This window comes from Rhinopithecus bieti, unplaced genomic scaffold (assembly GCF_001698545.2).
Source record: "Rhinopithecus bieti isolate Rb0 unplaced genomic scaffold, ASM169854v2 scaffold_15336, whole genome shotgun sequence".
In the NCBI taxonomy this organism is placed as follows: Eukaryota; Metazoa; Chordata; class Mammalia; order Primates; family Cercopithecidae; genus Rhinopithecus; species Rhinopithecus bieti.
In genome coordinates, this window is record NW_016808678.1 from 256,451 (window position 1) to 276,373 (window position 19,923).

Sequence of the window (19,923 nt, forward strand, 5' to 3'; positions counted from 1 at the left end):
AATTTAGTCGCTTCCTTAAACTCGACTTAATTTGTATCATCACAATAGGTCAGAGGTATGATTCACACATGCAACTCCAACCCACTAGCAAGCTTACAAACAGCCAGCTAAGTAAATTTTACTACTAATGCTTCCAAAGGTTATTAGAATTTACATTCCAACACACAATATGAATAAATCTTGTGTGATACTGCCATCTAAATGATCAGAAAGCACCTTAAGTCTCTCCCATTACCAAAATGGTTAGATAATATACAGTTAATTTTGAACTGAAACGTTCTGTTACCACCAACCTATGATTAAATCCTGAGCAAAATCTTAAGGGAAGGCATAACATTTTTAATTGTTCATCGTAGCTATCAATTATTCTTTCAAGGAAGCTCTCTTAAAAGAGAAAGGTTTTATCAGTTAGAAGCATTACCAGCCACAGCTAAGTGAATGTAACTGGAATGAGCAGAAAAACATTTATCCTTGAGGCAAAGGAACATAATTTCAGGAACCAAGAGGCAGATTTCCACTACATACCAACTTGCACCTAATCCCAAACAGACTGTTCAGCAGCTGTTGCCCTTGCCAAAGTGGTCTCCATTCTCATCCAAACATCCCCCTGGAAGAAAATGACAATTCCCTGAAAGCAATCAGCCTTACTAGCAATCAACTTTTCCAATAACTGGGGAGAAAGAAAAAGTGAACCATGGGCCAATATTCCTAAAATCTAATAAAACAATATCCTGCCAGCAGCTCTTTATATGAAAGGCTTACCCATGTCTCTTAAAAAAGAATGGTCATCCAGATACAAAATTGGCCACAGGGACTTCTTTCAATCATCCAGCGGCCAATTTGCAACCTTTTTCTCCTCACCTCTCCAAGACAGCACAGCACAGAAAAAAAAAGGGGGGGGGGGGGAGATATTCACCTCTCTGTTCCTACTATCACTTCTGCTTCATCATTCACTAATAAGTAGTTCACTGACCCTAGACAGGTGCTCAGGACTGTCTCTACCCACTCCACAAATCTATCAAGTGCCTACCTACCAGGAATTAGTCTTTCTTGTTTTCCTCTAAAATACAGATGAATTCTCAGTGATCACTCTACAAAAACTTAGAAAGTTTCACGTTCTACTTAAAAAGTGAAATGAGAACACTATCTCTGTGCTTTAGGTTTTCTGTTTTTAACCATTTATACCAGTAACTACCAGGAATCACCTTTAAAAAAATTCCAAAGGATTCTACTCTATACTAAACTACATTACATTACATGCAGGTAGTAAAGGAAAGACATGAGACAGAGTTCAGAGGAGTTTGATGGCACCAGTGGAGATAGAGAAGGTCTACTTTCTGGCCCACGATAGTAAGGTCCCAGGACCCCTACAATGGCTTACCTTCAATCCCCAAGATGCCCAACCTACATCAATTCATCTCCCAAATCAGTATTACTCAAATTTTTAAGGCCTGTGATAAATACACTGCATATACAATCCAGTACACACACACAAATGCACAGAGACTAAATGTTTCATGAAACAACACTTGCCACTACCATGTGCAATGTTTCTTGAATATTTTCTATTCTCTTTCATTTGTGTTAACTCCTGCTAATAACCTAGTTAGAAAAACACCATCCTTGTCAGGCGCAGTGGCTCACGCCTGCAATCCCGGCACTTTGAGAGGCCAAGGTGGGCAGATCACTTGAGATCAGGAGTTCGAGACCAGCCTGGCCAACATAGTAAAACCCTGTCTCTACTAAAAAATACTAAAATTAGCTGGGCATGGTGGCAAGCGCCTGTAGTCCCAGCTACTCGGGAGGCTGAGGCAGGAGAATCACTTGAACCCGTGAGGCAGAGGTTACAGTGAGCCAAGATCCTGCCACTGCACTCCTGCCTGGGCAACAGAGTGAGACCCCATCTCAAAAAAAGAAAAAAAGAAAAACACCACCCTAAAATACTCCCACCTCCCTAGTCTTATTTTGGGGATGGGGGAAAGGAGGATGACTATAGAGAGAAAACCCATCAGAACCTTGGGATTAAGGAGAATCCCTGGGGCAGAAGGGCCTTCAATCTCAGACATCCCAATGTAAAACCCTGAATGGTCTCAGAGAAATGCTTTTAAAACACAGCTATCAGGTCAATTCTGCAGTCTCAGTGTTTTGTCAAATAAACGAATTATAGACATCAAATGTCTGGTGATACCAAAAACTACTTGTACCCTAAAAGTACTGAAATAAAAAGTACATAAATGATAATAAATTTTAAAAATTCACTAAGCTAAAAAAATGTCTGGTGATAATTAAATGTACTGGATTGAACCATATGAAATTGCCAACATCTGGTGATTTCTGACTTCCAAAAACAGTAATTTCTTATAGTTTAGCCTAATAGTGTAACACACACTTCAAGGATACGATGCATTAAATGGTCTTGTGTGTACCACTTGAGAACCTACTAGCCCTCATTATAACATAGTTCCCACAGAAAGATACGTGCTAAGCTCCTATCAAAAATCTGATTTGAAAGCTGGAACTATCTGCAATTAAGACGTAATGTGATCTAGTATCTCTGAATGCTTTTCGGTGTGACCACTACTGGTTTCAACACTTCATCACCAGAAGAGTCCCAGGCCTTGCGCAGTGGTTCACACCTGTAATCCCAGCACTGTGGGAGGCTGAGGCGGGTAGATCACAAGGTCAGGAGATCAAGACCAGCCTGGACAACATGGTGAAACCCCATCTCTACCAAAAATACAAAAATTAGCTGGGCGTGGTGCCATGTGCCTGCAGTCCCAGCTACTTAGGAAGCTGAGGCAGGAGAATCGCTTGTACCGGGGGGCGGAAGTTGCAGTGAGCCAAGATCAGTCACTGCACTCCAGCCTAGGTGGGTGACAAGAGTGAAACTCTGTCTCAAAAAGAAAAAAAAAAAGTCCCAGGCCTCTAATATAAACCCACTACTTTTCCATGCAACTTGGGATACTTGATTCATTCTTGTTTTCACACAATTACCACATCTGGAGCCTCAATCTCAGCCTGCTACTTTCTATCAGATCTATCTTATTTTCTGAAAGTATGTTCACTTCAATCAGATCATAAGCTCCTTAATGTGGAGATAGGGCCGGGCGCAGTGGCTCACACCTGTAATCCCAGCACTTTGGGATGTCAAGGTGGGCGGATCACCTGAGGTCAAGAGTTCAAGACCAGCCTGGCCAACATGGTGAAACCCCGTTTCTACTAAAAACACAAAAATTAACCGGGCGAGGTGGTGGGCACCTGTAGTCCCAGCTACTCAGGAGGCTGAGGCAGGAGAATTGCTCAAACCTGGGAGGCAGAGATTGTAGTGAGCTGCCGTCTCATCACTGCACTCCAGCCTGGGTGACACAGCAAGACTCCGTCTCAAAAAAAAAAAAAATTGTGGAGATAGTCCTTTGTACTCTTTGAAAGCCTCCTTCCATAGTGATATATTATCGTTTGATAAAATGTGTGCCGAATTAAAATAAATCTTCTTGGGAAAATCCTTGCCCATGTCCACTTGCCTAAAATCATCTTTTTAGGAGTGACAATGCTATCATCCTATTACCAAATTCCAGAACTCTGGTGTGACCTTTCACACCAACCATTCTCATTATACTTATCACCCTTTTGACTCAGTATGGCCATGGGAATTACTTCCTTAAACCTATCTGTTAATCAACCACAAAGATTATTTTACATATACACCATAAGGGCCCAGTCACTCAATCTCCCAAATCCTTCATTGGCTTTTCTTTAACTGCATACATCATCAAATATAAACATTTCCCACATGCTACATGGACCTCTAACTGAATAAATCCCAAGCAGTCACTCTTAAATTTACCATTTACCTCAGCACGCAGCTTCAGTTTCACCTAATCAGAAATTAGCTGCTCTCTGTGACATACCTATCCTCCTTCTCAAAGCTCTACTCAGTCTTTGGAGACAGGAGTATTTGCCTTGGAAGAGGGGAGCCCATTCAGAACTACCTGTGCTCTCTTTCTCTCATAGCCTCCCTCTTCGTATCTCTCACTTCAAAATAAGCTAAAAATGTTTCTACTTATAACATGAAACAATCAATGTACTATCATCTTAGATGTGTAAAGAACGTGTTTTAACATGCCATTGCTCAACTCTTTAAAAAGTCATACTATTAAGATCATGTAACGACATGGAAAAGTGTTCATGGTCATGTTCATTGAAAAAGGACACCAAAGGTTATTATACATATTGAGTGTTAGAGCTTATGGGGTGATGTCCCTTCAAATTTGTGTTCATATGTTTACATATTAGGAGTGGATATGTTTGCTATCTTGATTGTACACCTTAAATATGTGACATTTATTGTATGTCAATTATACCTCAATAAAGCTGTTGGCCAGGCACTGTGACTCAAGCCTATAATCCAGCACTTTGGGAGGCTGAGGCAGGAGGATCCCTTGAGCGCAGGAGTTCGAAACCAGTCTGGACAACATGACAAGACCCCATCTCTATTTTTTTAAAGCTGTTAAATGTTATAAATTGTATTAAATATTTGATAAGCCATGTGTCTTAGTTGTTCCTGCTGCTACAACAAAATACCTTAGACTGAGTAATTTATAAACAACATCAATGTATTGCTCACAGCTCTGGAGGCTGGGGAAGTCCAAGATCAAATTGCCAACAGATATGGTGTTTGGTGAGGGCACGCTGTTCATGGATGGCACCTTCTATTTGTCCTCACATGGCAGAAGGGCAAAAGGGGCAAGCTCCCCCGACCTAATCACCTCCCAAAGTCCCCACCCTCTTAATACCATCACCTTGGGGTTTAGGTTTCAACCTAACAATCTTGGGAGGATACACATATTCAGACCATAGCACTATGGCAGAATGACATAACCACAAGCCTTAAGCATGTAAGGGCAGCTTATAAGAGCTGGGGGATAGGGGATCACAGAGAGTAATTTGCTCCAGAAAGGAACTCGAAGGATGGATTTCAAAAGGAAAAAACTAGCAACAGTGAGGGGCACAGGGATAAAACATAAAGAGAAATCCTCCACCCCATCACCCCCACCATGGCCTAGTTTACAGAACCTTTTCAACTTGAAGCAGAAAAACTTGCAAGTTAAGGTTTTAAAAGCAGGAGAACTTTTTTATTACAGAAAAGGTTCTGGATTATGCTAAAATGCAAAAGAAAGGCAGCCAGAATTTTTCAAGACACTAGAGTTCTTAACATGGATTTAAGAGATCTCTGAAAAAATAAGCTTGAGAAAATAAAATAAAGGTGGTTTTAATTTTGTCTATAATTAGCAAAGTAAATTCGTTTCTTTGTCTTTTACATTTCCCAATTTATCTGTTTGGCTTAATATTGGTAAAATGCTTCCCCTAAGGCTGTTAGATTATAGGTTATCTCATTTATGTTGTTGAGCTCACCAGTGACTGAGAAAAGAAAAAAGGAAATTAAGTCTTTATCAGCAAAGACTCATAATTTCACCTGTATATTCAAAAATACGATAATAACTTTCATTAACAAATATTTCTTTTTTTTTTTTAGATTCAGGGGTATGCAGGTTTGTTACACAGGTACACTGCATGATGCTGAGGTTTGGGTTTCCTGCCCCCCAAGTTGTGAACATAGTATCCGATAAGTAGTTTTTCACTCTTGACTTCCTCCCCTGCTTTTGGAATCCCCAGTGTTTATTGTTCCCATCTTTGTGTCTGTGTGTACCCAGTGTTTAGCTCCTACTTATAAGTGAGAACATGCAGTATTTGGTTTTTTGTTTCTATATTAATTTGCTCAGGCTAATGGCCTCCAGCTGCAAAGAACATGATTTTGTTCTTTTTTATGGCTGCAACAAATCTCTTGAAAAACATAAAAACTTTAAATACTAAAAGCTTCATAGGCTGTGCACTGTGGCTCATACCTATAATTCCACAACTTTGGGAGGCCAAGGCAGGAGGATTGCTTAAGTCCAGGAGTTCGAGACCAGCCTGGGCAACACAGCAAGACCCTGTCCTCAGAAAAAAAAAAAATTAAGATTAGCTGATAGAGGAAGAAAAGGACAAGGAAATATTTAAAAAATAAATATGGCCAGGCGTGGTGCCTCACACCTGTAATCCCAGCATTTTGGGAGGCTGAGGCAGGCAGATCACTCGAGGTCAGAAGTTTGAGACCAGCCTGGCCAACATGGTGAAACCCTGTTTCTACTAAAAATATAAAAATTAGCTGGGCAGGTGGTGGGCGCCTGTAATACCAGCTACTTGGGAGGCTGAGGAAGGAGAATCGCTTGAACCTGGGAGGCGGAAGTTGCAGTGAGCCGAGATCGCACCACTGCACTCCAGCCTGGGCGACAGAGTAAGACCCTGCCACTAAATCAATTAACAAATAAATAAATCAGTATTTTAAAAATAAATTAAAATTCCCCGGATGTGGTGGTGCAGGTCTGTAATCTTAGCTACAACCTGTCCTAGACGATGAAAAGATGCTCTGATCTCAACACTGGACTCTATCTACCATGGATGAAGAAGCCGAGATTAAGGTCCCCTAAAAGGAAAATACCCCAGGATTTGGCCTGTGCTATTTGTCGCAGGGTTGATTCTTCCCCGGTCACAATCTAACATGGTTTCTACATCACTGCATCACCAAATAAATGGGAAAGCTAAGGAACTAAGTGCTCATCTAACCTGGTGGGATGTGAAATGACTCACCCCTCGATGTGACTGATAGCTGATGGTGGAGAACTGTGGTCAACAATGGGGATGTCGGATGTTTGGAATTCCAGTGTCCCTATTCTCACACATAACCCGTTCCTGAAAAGCGTGTGAAAGCACAAGAGCTGAGCGATAGGCTAAATTTCAAAATGGGTTTTCATTCCAGGAGTCAAAAGATACGAAAAATCCTTAGTTAGGCTATGAATGTTTAGTTTTAAAAGGGTATAAGCAATCACTTAAAACAAGATAAAGTAAATACGAAATGCAGATAAAATTAATTTTCTTAAATTCTTAGCTCAAATTCTAGTCTTCCTGGCACACCTAAAGCAGTATTTAGTAGACAAAAGTAATTTTAAAAAAAACTGCTCAGAGACTTTTCAAGAAATGAGATGTCTTACCAATTTTCTTTAAAAAATATCTTAAGACACAGTTGAACTCCTGTCTTTTCTTCTTTTTTTAAAAAAGAAATCTTGCAAGTTACATTCCTCCACAAACTCTATGGTCCTGTCAATGTAACAGATTACTAAAACAATTAACACGTTTCCTGTATTTTTGTTTATTTTTTGAGACGGAATTTCGCTCTTGTTGCCCAGGCTGCAGTGTAATGGCATGATCTTAGCTCACCCCAACCTCCACCTCCTGGGTTCAAGCAACTCTCAGCCTTCCAACTAGCTAGGATTACAGGCATGTGCCAACATGCCTGGCTAATAGTTTGTATTTTTAGTAGAGATAGGGTTTCACCATGTTGGTCAGGCTGGTCTCAAACTCCTGACCCCAGGTGATCCACCCACCTCAGCCTCCCAAAGTGCTGGGATTATAGGCACGAGCCACCACACCTAGCCTCCTGTATTTTTTAAATATAACTTAATTTTGCTATTGTCCTCTATAGTTGAATATCATAGTAGATATCCATTGCCAGCATTTTCTTCCATTTTAGAACTCTGTTCCTTCTACCTATTAGTGCCCACCACAGTACCTCATCCCCCAATAAAGAAGGGACAAAGATCCAAGTCGGACTTTACCAGTGTTTTTCAGGATTTTCCTCCCTGAAGATTACAGGAAACATCCTTTGACTCTCCATTTATGAAAGCTGGAAGAATGGGAATCTAGAAAAACCATGAAGAAAGACTTCAGGGAAAAAAAATAAAGCTAAGCAAATATAAGAGAGTAACTCCCATTTACCCAAAATGGTCAGCTCTGTTCTCATCCTTGAGGTCCTCAAGCTGCCCCCAGCTCCAGCAACTCTCACTTTGACTCTACCAGGAGAGCTAACTTGAGTTTCTATCAGTGCCAACAAAAAAATCTTGTCTGATAAACAGTCAGCTTAAGCACAAACTGGGTTATCGTTCTACTGAGGTTAAATGCTACGGTTTGAATGTATGTGTCTCTCCAAAATCCCTACGTAGAAACTAATCACCAAGATGATGACATTACAAGGTGGGGCCTTTGGGAGGTGAATAGGTCACAAGCCCTCCAATCTCGTGAATGGCATTTATGCCCTTAAAAAAGAGCTAGGCCCTCCTGCCTAAGCGCCTTCTACCATGTGAGAATGCAGCCACAAGGCGCCATCTACGAAGCAGAGAGCAGCATTTAACCAAACACCAAATCTCCTGGCACCTTAATATTGGGCTTCCCATGCTCCAAAACTGTGAGAAATAAATTTGTGTTTATAAATTACCCAGTCTAAGATGTTTTGTTATAGCAGCAAGAACAGACTAAAACACCAAAGAATTACCACTTTTGGAAAACCAAGTGACTTCCATCTTTATCTCAACCGTGTTAGCATTAACATTTCCTTTCTTCTATTCTCTACACATTTTTATAAAGGCAAAACCACAATAACGTTCAAATAAATACACTACAAAGTCATTGATACTAGTGAAAATGAGCTGAGTGGGCAAGTTGTATCACCATCACCATGCAATACAGTTCAAATCATTGTCAACTGACATATGAAATGCTAAACTGAGAAAGAGGAATGGTACTTCATAACACAAGTACATATCATATGAAAAACCACAAAAATAAAATCCTCCAGTGAGAATTTTGTTCTTAGTCATTGGGAAGGAAATAGGTAAACTTTCTTCTGGCCTATCAGAAGAAAAATTATGGGCTCTACAGTTTATAAAATGAGAAAGACAGTTTTAATACAGTATGTCTTAAATTGATATTATTTATAATGTAGCCCCTACGTTATTTTTATGGTTGAAACTTTGGGAAAAACGTTACCGAAACACCTAAGTATAAACTTGTATGAAAATATCACAACACTCTGATTTGGACACATGGTATTTAAGGTGCCTATTAGTTATACAAAGAGAATTAAGGTGCCAGCAGGGCTCAGGAGCAAGAGCTAGGTAAAAAATAAATCTGGGAATCAGCAGCACACAGGTTGTAAAAGCCCAGGGAGTGAGTAACATTGTGGAGGAGGGGAAGTCTGATGAGGAGAAGAAAATGAAAAAGGAGGAAAGGACCAAGAGATACAGCCAGTGAGATAAGGAGAGAACCAAGGGAGCTTAAAATCACTGCAAAGTGGCTCAAGGCCAGAATGGTCAACTGTGCTGAATGATGTTATGAGGCCAGAGGAGACCAGATAAGACCTCCTTGTTATCAACTTTCAGTAGGAATGGTGTCCCCTGACCCTCCTATTCAGGGAGAAAAATTTCCATCCATACTTAATACTAAATTATCTAACAAGTTCTTAGGGAAAAGCTACCTTACCTCCAGAGTTGTTAATGATTTTCTAGCTAAAGAAGTAGCAGTGACTCAGGCTACATCTAAGTAGCACCCCTGGGCAAGGTGGCTACCGAATGTGACTTTTAGAGACCTCCAGAGACACCAAGTCCAGTGGTGGAGTGGAGAAGAGAGCCAAACCTATCCCAGCTCTCAAGGGAAATGTCATGTGAAACATACACTGTTTTGTCCCCTATCAACTTATAAACATACACTGTTTTGTCCCCTACCAACTTATCAAAATAATTAAGGGGGCCGAAAAGCAGAAAAAGGCAGTTACTTCATGTTTCCAAAAGGATGTACCTTAACTGGGCAAAACAGAATATAAGCAGCTGAAGGAGGAGAAACTGGTAAACCAGGCTTTCCTTCTTTCTAATCCAATCTCAACCACGATTATAATTCTGGGTGTAATTCAGGATAGAAGCCTAACAGAGCTGTAAATCAATTCTTCTTAGATTTAAAGGTCAGCATCAAAACATTCCCTCTTATTGCTGGCTGAGGTGAAATGGACACTCCATATATTTGCTGGCTGGCATGAAAACTGGTACAACACTTTTGGAAAGCATTTTGGCAACAGGATTCAAGAGCTTTTAAAACCGTTTCTATTCCTTCAGGGATCTAATACTATTTCTGGAAATCCATCTTAAGAAATTAGTCTGCAATTAGGAGGGGAAAAAAAAACCTTTGGGTTTATGAAAGCATTATTCATTATACAAAATCACTGTAAACCACATAAATAGCCATTTTAAAGGAAATAGGTAAATTACAGTGAAATATGTAACTAATAAAATTCTAAGTGTTTAAAAAACATAGAAAATGCAAAACATATCAAATGAACAAGGCAAAAAAAATATACCAAGTATAATCACACATATATAAATGCACAAAAATAAAAGAAGAAAAATTTTTTAAAAGATGGTGCAACTGTGAACAGACATGAAAAGCAAACTGACTATATAGAGTAAGTCTGGTTGAGCAAGACAGAAATATGGGCCAGGCGCAGTGGCTCACCACTGTAATCCCAAGACTTTGGGAAGCCAAGGTGGGCAGATAATGAGGTCAAGAGTTCGAGACAAGCCTGGTCAACATGGTGAAACCCCATCTCTACTAAGAATACAAAAATTAGACGGGCATGGTGGACCGTGCCTATAATACCACCTACTCAGGAGGCTGAGGCAGGAGAATCGCTTGAATCCAGGAGGCAGAGGTTGCAGTGAGCTGAGATCACACCACTGCACTTCAGCCTGGGTGACAGAGTGAGACTCCGTCTCGGAAGAAAAAAAAAGAAGGCAAGGAAAGGCCGGGCACTGTGGCTCATGCCTGTAATCCCAGCACTTTGGGAGGCCGAGGCAGGTGGATCATTTGAGGTTGGGAATTCGTGACCAGCCTGGCCAACATGGTGAAACCCCACCTCTACTAAAAACGCAAAAATTAGCCAGGTGGTAGTGGAGTGTGCCTGTAATCTCAGCTACTCGGGAGGCTGAGCCAGGAGAATGACTTGAATCCAGAAAGCGGAGGTTGCGGTGAGCCAAGATCACGCCACTGTACTCCAGTCTGGGCAACAGAGTGAGACCCTGTTCCAAAAAAAAAAAAAAGTAGAAGGTGGGGAAAAAAAAAATCAAAGAAGGAAAGGTAAGCTCCTTAAAGAATGGTAGTAGAGATATTACATGGCAGAGGAAAAAAAAGCAGTCTGCAAAAACTCATCCCTATTCATCAACCGGAAGTTAAATGAATCCTTGCAATGCTCTTCTCCCTTTTTACTCCTATTGCTCTTTATTCTAAACTGCCAATACTATAATTAACTCCAGATTATTCATGAAAAAAAAGATCATAAATTTAGAGAATACTAAGTAGATGATCCAATGCCAACTGGCTTTAGTCTTTGGATGGCATCATATTAAAATTCTCTAACAACAGTGTACCTTCCTATTTATATTAAATGACCAGAAAATAATTTGCATTCTATACTGGAAGGAATGGCATGAAAAATGGTCCAGAAACAAACTGAAAAAGGAAAGTATATCCTTTCTATATAATTAACCATAATATGTATAATTTCATATACAAATAACATAATATATAATAACATAAACTGCATCCTTTTGAAGTATTTAGAAAAAAAGTCTAGAAGATTGCAGGGATTTATAGCCAAACTAAATTCATTAACAGTCCAAAATGCTGTTAAACTGCATTAACTTTACTTGGAAAAGCTACAGAAAGTATTTTTTTTTTTAAATCAAAGATCTTACCACTAAACAAAAAAAAAAGTAATTCCAAAAGAGGGTAACATAGCATAATAGTTGAGAGCACAGAAGAGTTGGACTGTTGGTGACTGAATTCCGGCTCCACTAATTACTACTTTTGTGTTCCTTTTTGGGCCTCACTTTTCTCATTTGCAACAAAAGTACTTATCACACAGGGCTCTTATGAAGATTAAATGAATTAAAGGATTTAGAAGACAGCCTGGACTAAGTTACTAAATGGGATGCAAAAGGTTGTTCCAGGAGATGAAGAGGTGATGTTTGCACAACTATGTGAAACACTCAAAATGGTTAAAACGGTAAATTTTGTGTTATATATATTTTATCGCAATTTTTAAAAGGCTATTAGCCATCACCCATTTGCTATAAAGGCATTTTAATTTCTCCTGGCAGAAAATAAATTATCATACATGAGACTCCATACAAGTTTAGGGCTCGTATTTAAAAAATTTTATCAATAAAAGGGTTTTTTTGGCTTGTTTTTCAAAACTAAATTTAAAAATAATATTATGTGCTTACAATAAACTTCTGATGTTCAAATTATACAACTTGAATTCTCAAGCTAAAATTTACTCCTTGGAAGTTGGCAATATTACCCCTGTTACAGTAACAAAACAAAAATATATTGCTCTAACCTGAAACAACTTGGAAACAGATCTATAAACCTTTTGAACACCAGCATTTTATTGTATCTTCTAGTAAGTACAGACAGGCTTCACAGACCTTAAATATAACCAATTACAAATAGCAACAAAAATTTTTAACTGCTTGTTTTAAAATAAAACCTTGCAAACTAGCCCGAAACCACTTCTCTCAGATTACAAAATGAGCATGTGGTGAAAAGGGACAGAGAATACCAATTTACTATACCCTATACTGACTGACAATTTTTGTTGCATAGCAACAAGATTCTGCAGTCTGAAAACAGCACAGAACTCCTTTTCTTGATTTGCCAAGCCACAATTAACCCCATCAAGGCTGAGAAGTATTCAAAACAAATTTGTATAAGGGCCAGGCACCATGGCTCACGTCTGTAATCCCAGCACTTTGGGAGGCGTGTGGATCACCTGAGGTCAGGAGTTTCAGACCAGCCTGACCCACACATAGTGAAACTCTGTCTCTACTAAAAAAAAAAAAAAAAAAGAAAAAAGTAGCTGGGCGTAGTGGCACACGCCTGTAGTCCCAGCTACTTGGGAAGCTGAGGCAGGAGAATCACTTGAACTCGGGAGACGGAGGTTGCAGTGAGTCGAGATCGTACCACTACACTCCAATCTGGGTGACAAAGCAAGATGCCGCCTCTCAAAAAAAAAAAAAAATTTGCATAAACTACTACCAATATTAAAAGTCTAATGATATAAATTCTCAAACTATAAAATCACAAGCCCTAATTCCAGCCTATTTACAACTTGAAAGTATTAATATGCCTTCACTCTGAAAGTTTCTCCATGTACCAGCAAAAAGTGTCAATGCTCATTTTTGGACTACATTTCTTTTTTCTTTTTTTTTTTTTGAGACGGAGTCTCGCTCTGTCGCCCAGGCTGGAGTGCAGTGGCCGGATCTCAGCTCACTGCAAGCTCCGCCTCCCGGGTTTACGCCATTCAGGAGTTTACGCCATTACTCCTCAGCCTCAGGAGTAGCTGGGACTACAGGCGCCCGCCACCTCGCCCGGCTAGTTTTTTGTATTTTTTAGTAGAGACGGGGTTTCACCGTGTTAGCCAGGATGGTCTCGATCTCCTGACCTCGTGATCCGCCCGTCTCGGCCTCCCAAAGTGCTGGGATTACAGGCTTGAGCCACCAAGCCCGGCCTGGACTGCATCATCTGCAAGAGTTAGCGGTTTTGTTTTTTCAATCCTAGGTAACAGCATACCCACAGATTTTGTTTCATAATTTTAAAGACATCATTTGACCCTTTCAGTTTATTTCCTACAAATTATAATTTATAAAAAAGGACTATAATGTTCTAACAGTTTAAGTTTTTCTCCTACTCATAATTTGTTTGTACTATTTTTATGGATTGCCTTTGTAGGTAACCAGTAACAATCGACAATAAGTTTTGGTTTTTTCCCAAAATTCTACTTCACCTAGACAACAAAAAACAAGATTGCATTTATTCTTGCCGTAGCTTTAAATACTTTCATTGTTTCGAGTTTCCTCCTCTATTTTTGAGAATGTTAAATGGCTGCCAATCAAGAGACAGATTAAATACAGAAAAAATCTATGTAAAACAGTGGTTCTCAGCTGGGTGCAGTGAATGGCTCACACCTGTAATCCCAGCACTTTGGGAGGCCAAAGTGGGCAGATCACCTGAGGTCAGGAATTCAAGACCAGCCTGGCCAAGCGGCGAAACCCCATCTCTACTGAAAATACACAAATTAGTTGGGCGTGGTGGCGGGCGCCTATAATCCCAGCTACTCAGGAGATTGAGGCAGGAGAATCGCTTGAACCCAGGAGGCAGAGGCAGCAGAGGGCCGAGATTGCGCCACTGCACTCCAACCTGGGTGACAGAGCAAGACTCTGTTTCAAAAAAAAAAAGTGGTTCTCAACATTTCCAAAGATGAAAAGACCTTTAACTTAATGAATAATTGTTCTACTTTTAATACTGCGTATGTTGACTGAAAAAAATGTGATTTAAAAGCACATTAAATTTGCAAGCTTTTAAATGAATCAGAACATTATCAGAAAAGCATCTACATATACTTGAAATACAATGGCTGGCATCTTTGGATTACAGACAAATCTTGCTATACCTAGGCATTCAACTATTCTTTAAAGGAATGGCGCAGATGCCCCCCAGCGCTCACAAACTGGAAGTCATTAATCCACTGGAAAAGTTCAAATTATTTTGAATAAAACACTTAGGGTAAGAAGCATATAGGCTTGGAAATAAGACAAAGGTGGGTTCAGGTCTAGGTGCCACTACTTACTACTCATGCAGGTTTGGCATTAATGAAATGTTCCCTGCATGGTGGCTTATGGACTGGAAGACATAATGTACAGGAAGTACGTGGCATGTTAGTTTTGTTCCTTAAACTGTCATTCAAAGTCTTTTTTTAAGACAGTTTCTCTCTGTCACCCAGCGCCCAGGCTGGAGTGCAGTGGCGCAATCTCGGCTCACTGCAAGCTCCGCCTCTTGGGTTCATGCCATTCTCCTGCCTCAGTCTCCCGAGTAGCTGGGACTACAGGTACCCGCCAACACGCCGGGCTAATTTTTTTTTTTCTTGTATTTTTAGTAGAGACGGGGTTTCACCGTGTTAGCCAGGATGGTCTTGATCTCCTGACCTCGTGATCCGCCCGCCTCGGCCTCCCAAAGTGCTGGGATTACAGGCACCAGTCACCGCACCCGGCCAACTATCACTCAAAGTCCTAAACAACCCAGCCCAACTGCCGTATTTTCTACTGCTTCCAACACAAACTCCAACATGAGACTTGAGACAGCATTGGATGTGATCTTAAAGATGAAAAATGAAATCTGAGAAACAGCATTGAAAGGTAAAATAACAAGAGGCTATAGAAAGTATTAACAGCAACGGCTTTGGAGTTATGCAGGACTTAGATCTGAATTTCAGCTGTCATTTATCTACCGTATGACCTCAGCAAAGTCAGTCAAGTATACTAAGCCTTGGTTTCCCACACTGTAAAATAGCAATGAAGACATGAATCTCATGGCTTATTCAAATCCACTGAATGAAATTATCTATGTGAAGTTGCCTGGCCTATCTTTAAATATTCAACAAATAATACCTATTAATATTACTTATCAAAGTTATCATATGTAATTGGTTAGATCACTTAATTTGCACCAGATGTGAACAAACATTACCCAAAGGTTAGCCTCAGAGATGCTCTGGTCTGTGGCAAAGGACTTATATCCTGTGGCAGGCATGTTTTGGATATTCAGCTATCAGGCCTCTGGATCAGTAAGGACATTTAATATCATGTCTTTGAAACTCAAAAGCTAATCTTTAAAAATAAGTTTAAGTACCTAAACTTCTTTGAAAGTGTTTTTTTTTTTTCCATTTCACTTACGTTAAAATTCAAAATCTGATTTTCTTCAGGCAGTTCCAACTTATAAATGAGCTTATGATTTTTAGACTACAAACTGGTTTTTAGGATACAAACTTGAAACTGCTTATAATTGTGGCTGGGGTACTAAGATAGCCTATTAAAGTCGAGGCAACCAAACAGATATGTGCATTTTGTAATGAAAGTAAGAAATGGCATGAATGCCACCTCATTTCACTTAAACATAAAGCATTTAAGAGTTTAAAATATGTTAACATACTTTTAAAATGTGTAACTTATATAGTAGTTGCTGACATTTTACAGAATTTAAAGAGGCTCTCCAAGAGTGATTTTAGCCCTCATAAACATCTGGCAGCGTGTAGAGACATTCTGGTTGTCTCTTCTCGGGGGAGAAAGGTTAACGGGTGTGTGGTACTGGTATATGGGGGGTACAAACTAGGGATACTGCTAAACATCCCACAACTCACAGTACAACCCTGTAACAGGGAATTATCTGGCCCCAAACATCAATAGTGTTGAGGTTGAGAAACTCTGAAAGTAGGCACTGATGTTTTAAGAAAAAAAACACCAAACTCTCTTTGAAAAGACCTGGGAATATAATTTCCCTAGCATCATTTGAAAAGATTATCCTGCCGGGCGCGGTGGCTCAAGCCTGTAATCCCAGCACTTTGGGAGGCCGAGACAGGCGGATCACGAGGTCAGGAGATCGAGACCATCCTGGCTAACACCGTGAAACCCCGTCTCTACTAAAAAATACAAAAAACTAGCCGGGCGAGGTGGCGGGCACCTGTAGTCCCAGCTACTCGGGAGGCTGAGGCAGGAGAATGGCGTAAACCCGGGAGGCGGAGCTTGCAGTGAGCTGAGATCCGGCCACTGCACTCCAGCCTGGGCGACAGAGCAAGACTCCGTCTCAAAAAAAAAAAAAAAAAAGAAAAGAAAAGATTATCCTTTCTCCCAGGAGAAAGTTCTTGTCACAGTCATCAAAAATCTATCGAATGTGAGGGTTTATTGGGCTATTCTATTCACTGGTCTATAGATCTGTCCTTACTATACCTTTACCTGTTTTGATTACTGTTAACTACAAAGTTAAGTTTTGAAATCGGGAAGTGTCTCCTCCAACTTTGTTCTTTCTCAAGATTATTTTGGCTATTCGGGGTCCCTTGAAATTCTGTATGAATTATTTTTGCAAAAAAACACCATTGGCATTTTGATAGAGATTACATTGTGTCTGCATATCAATTTGGGTAGTACTGTCACCTTAACAATATCAAGTCTTTAAATTCATGAAGACAAAGTCTTTTCATTTATTGACGTATTTTCTTTCGGTAATATTTTCTAGTTTCAGTGTACAAGTCTTTTACTTTCTTGGTTAAATTTATTTCTAGGTGTTTATTTCTTTAGATGCTACTGTAAATGAAATTGTTTCTATATAAAACTTATTTTTAAAGACAGTCTATGTTGCCCAGGCTGGTCTCAAATTCCTGGCCTCAAGTGATCCTCCCATCATAGCCTCCCAAAGTGCTGGGAATTACAGACACAAGCCACCACACCTAGCCTGAAATTGGTTTTTTTCAATTGTTCATTGCAGGTGTATAGAAATAACTGATTTTTGTGTAACAATCTTGTACCCTTCCACTTTGCTGAATTTGTTCATTAGCTCTAGCTGCTTTACTATGGAATCTTTGCATAGATTTATTTTTAATGTGTGTATGCATGTCTCCCTCTGTATCTGTCATCTGAGAAAATTAGTTCATCTGACTAATGAGAGAGATGAATGAGATTACTGTGGTCCATACCCAAAGAGGAAACTCAAACAAGAGGTTGATGTTGAAGTCCTAAACCTCAGTACATCACAATGTGACCTCATTTACAAGCAGGGTCTTTGTGTAATTAGTTAAGATGAGGTCATACCAGAGTAGAGTGGACCTCTTAATCCAATATGGCTGGTGTCTTTATAAGAAGAGGAAAACATCAACTGAAGACAGACACGGAAAAGACCGCCATGTGACTGTAGAAGCATGAGACTGAAGTGATGGACCTACAAGCCCAGGAATGCCAAAGACTGCCAGCAAACCCAAGCCAGAGAAGGCAATTCTGCCTCAAAACTGTAACACAGAAATCCTCCTGTTTCAGTTTCCAGTTACTGACCTGCTCTGCAAATTTCAGACTCAAGATGCAACGTCAATTATCTTGCCTGAGTTTCCAGCCTGCCTGTTGGCCTTACAAATTTCAGACTCCCATAATCATGTAAGCCAATTCCTTTAAATAAACAAATACTGGTTCTGTTTCTCTGGAGAACCCCGGCTGATAATGATGGGAGCATTTATGGAAACGGGAAGAGTAGATGTGGAGATCACAAAAATAAACTGCTACCTCGGAAGTGTACCCAAGATCTGCATAAATTTATGTACTTATAAAGTTTTTATAAAGCCCTTACTGTATTAGTTTTAATTTTAGTAACTTTTTACAGACTCAGAAAAAACTAACAGTCAATATGTTAAAGGGAAACAACTGCTGATTGGGTGACAAGATTCTTATTTTGTATAACATTTCCAGGCAGGAAAAATAAAATCAAATATATTTGATGTCTTGTCTTTACATTTTCAAGTGCATATTGAAAATTTTTGTTAAAACGTTATACCATGACATCTTCACTTTGTCACTTACCAAAACATACTATGTACAATACAAAATTGTTTAAAGGACTGTCCCAATACCTTTATTAAAAATCAGATGATTTAGCTAAAGAATAAAATGAGGGTGCAGTGGCTCACAGCCATAATTCCAGCACTTTGGAAGACTGAGGTGGGAGGATCACTACAAGCCAGGAATTTGAGACCAACCTGGGCAACAAAGCAAGACTCTCATCTCTACAAGAAATAAAGAACAGGCCGGGCGCGGTGGCTCACGCCTGTAATCGCAGCACTTTGGGAGGCCAAGATGGGTGGATCACGAGGTCAGGAGATCGAGACCACCCTGGCTAACAAGGTGAAACCCTGTCTCTACTAAAAATACAAAAAAAATTAGCCAGGCGTGGTGGCGGGCGCCTGTAGTCCCAGCTACTCAGGAGGCTGAGGCAGGAGAATGGCGTGAACCTGGAAGGCGGAGCTTGCAGTTAGCCAAGACTGCGCCACTGCACTCCATCCTGGGCGACAGTGTGAGACTCCATCTCAAAAAAAAGAAAGAACAAAATGAGAAGGCCTAAAACAATCAATAGTCATGAGTTTAGTTTTTTAATTTATTCAAAAAGGTTATTAAAAGTATCTCAATGAACCCAGCATGATATAAAGTGTTCAGAGATATGTGTAATGAGCTCTTACTCCATTTTTTTAAGGGAAAAATGTATGTATGACATACCAAAAGAGCTAGTCAACAGAAACCATGAAAAGAGAGAGACTCAGCCTGTAACAATCACTAAAGACAAACCAGAAGAGGAAACTAAAGCAAGAATGAGATTGAGGTGAGCACAGAGAAGGCAGCTTTCCAGAAGACAAAGAGAATAAACGTAATGAAACCAAAACTTCACTGGTACCTTTGGAAAACAATAAACGACCGTTAGGAAGTGAATTCACATGGAGAGTTCTGAAAGGCACCCTGAAGGCCAAGTTAAGACATCTCTTCCATGTGCCCCAGGGTGCAGGGGAAGGTTTTTTCAGTAAATTGTTTTTTGTTTTCTGTTGTTGTTGTAGTTTTGTTGTGAAACAGGATCTCACTCTGTCGCCCAGGCCGGAGTGAAGTGGTGCGATCTCTGCTCACTGCAACCTCTGTCTCCTGGGTTCTAACTATTTTCATGCCTCAGCCTCCCAAGTAGCTGGGATTATAGGCATGCGCCATCACGCGCAGCTAATTTTTGTATTTTTAGTAGAGACGGGGTTTCACCAGTTAGCCAGGCTGGTCTAGAACTCCCAGCCTCAAATGATCCACCCACCTCAGCCTCCCAAAGGGCTGGGATTACAGACATGAGTCACCGTGCATGGCCTTTTTTTCAGGGGAAATTTTAAATAGGATGGCTGACCACACGGGAACCACACATTATGAAGGTAAGGGAGGGTGACAGATCTAGGGGAAGAACTTGTTCTAGTAATGCAAATAACCATTCCATGTCTGGGTGCTGGTTTTAATTTATTTATTTATTTTTTTTTTTTTGAGACGGGGTCTTGCTCTGCCGCCCAGGCTGGAGGGCAGTGGCCAGCCCTCAGCTTACTGCAAGCTCCGC

General features: G+C 40.2%; 1 protein-coding gene across 5 annotated transcripts in view; it reads right to left on the reverse strand.

Moving 5' to 3' along the window:
* The window catches only part of ENAH (ENAH actin regulator), a 142,887-nt gene extending 135,089 nt beyond the window's left edge, over positions 1–7,798 (reverse strand). For 4 of the 5 annotated variants that reach the window (XM_017886996.1, XM_017886995.1, XM_017886993.1 and 1 more), the window contains exons 1-2: positions 7,713–7,798; positions 6,688–6,789 (exon numbers count right to left, since the gene is read on the reverse strand). In XM_017886996.1, coding sequence (XP_017742485.1) covers positions 6,688–6,789; positions 7,713–7,771 — 161 coding nt within the window. In that variant the 5' untranslated portion in view covers positions 7,772–7,798. The remainder of the gene's footprint in view (positions 1–6,687; positions 6,790–7,712) is intronic. The other variant, XM_017886994.1, reaches the window with a different exon arrangement.
* Between the last annotated feature and the right edge of the window lie 12,125 nt (positions 7,799–19,923).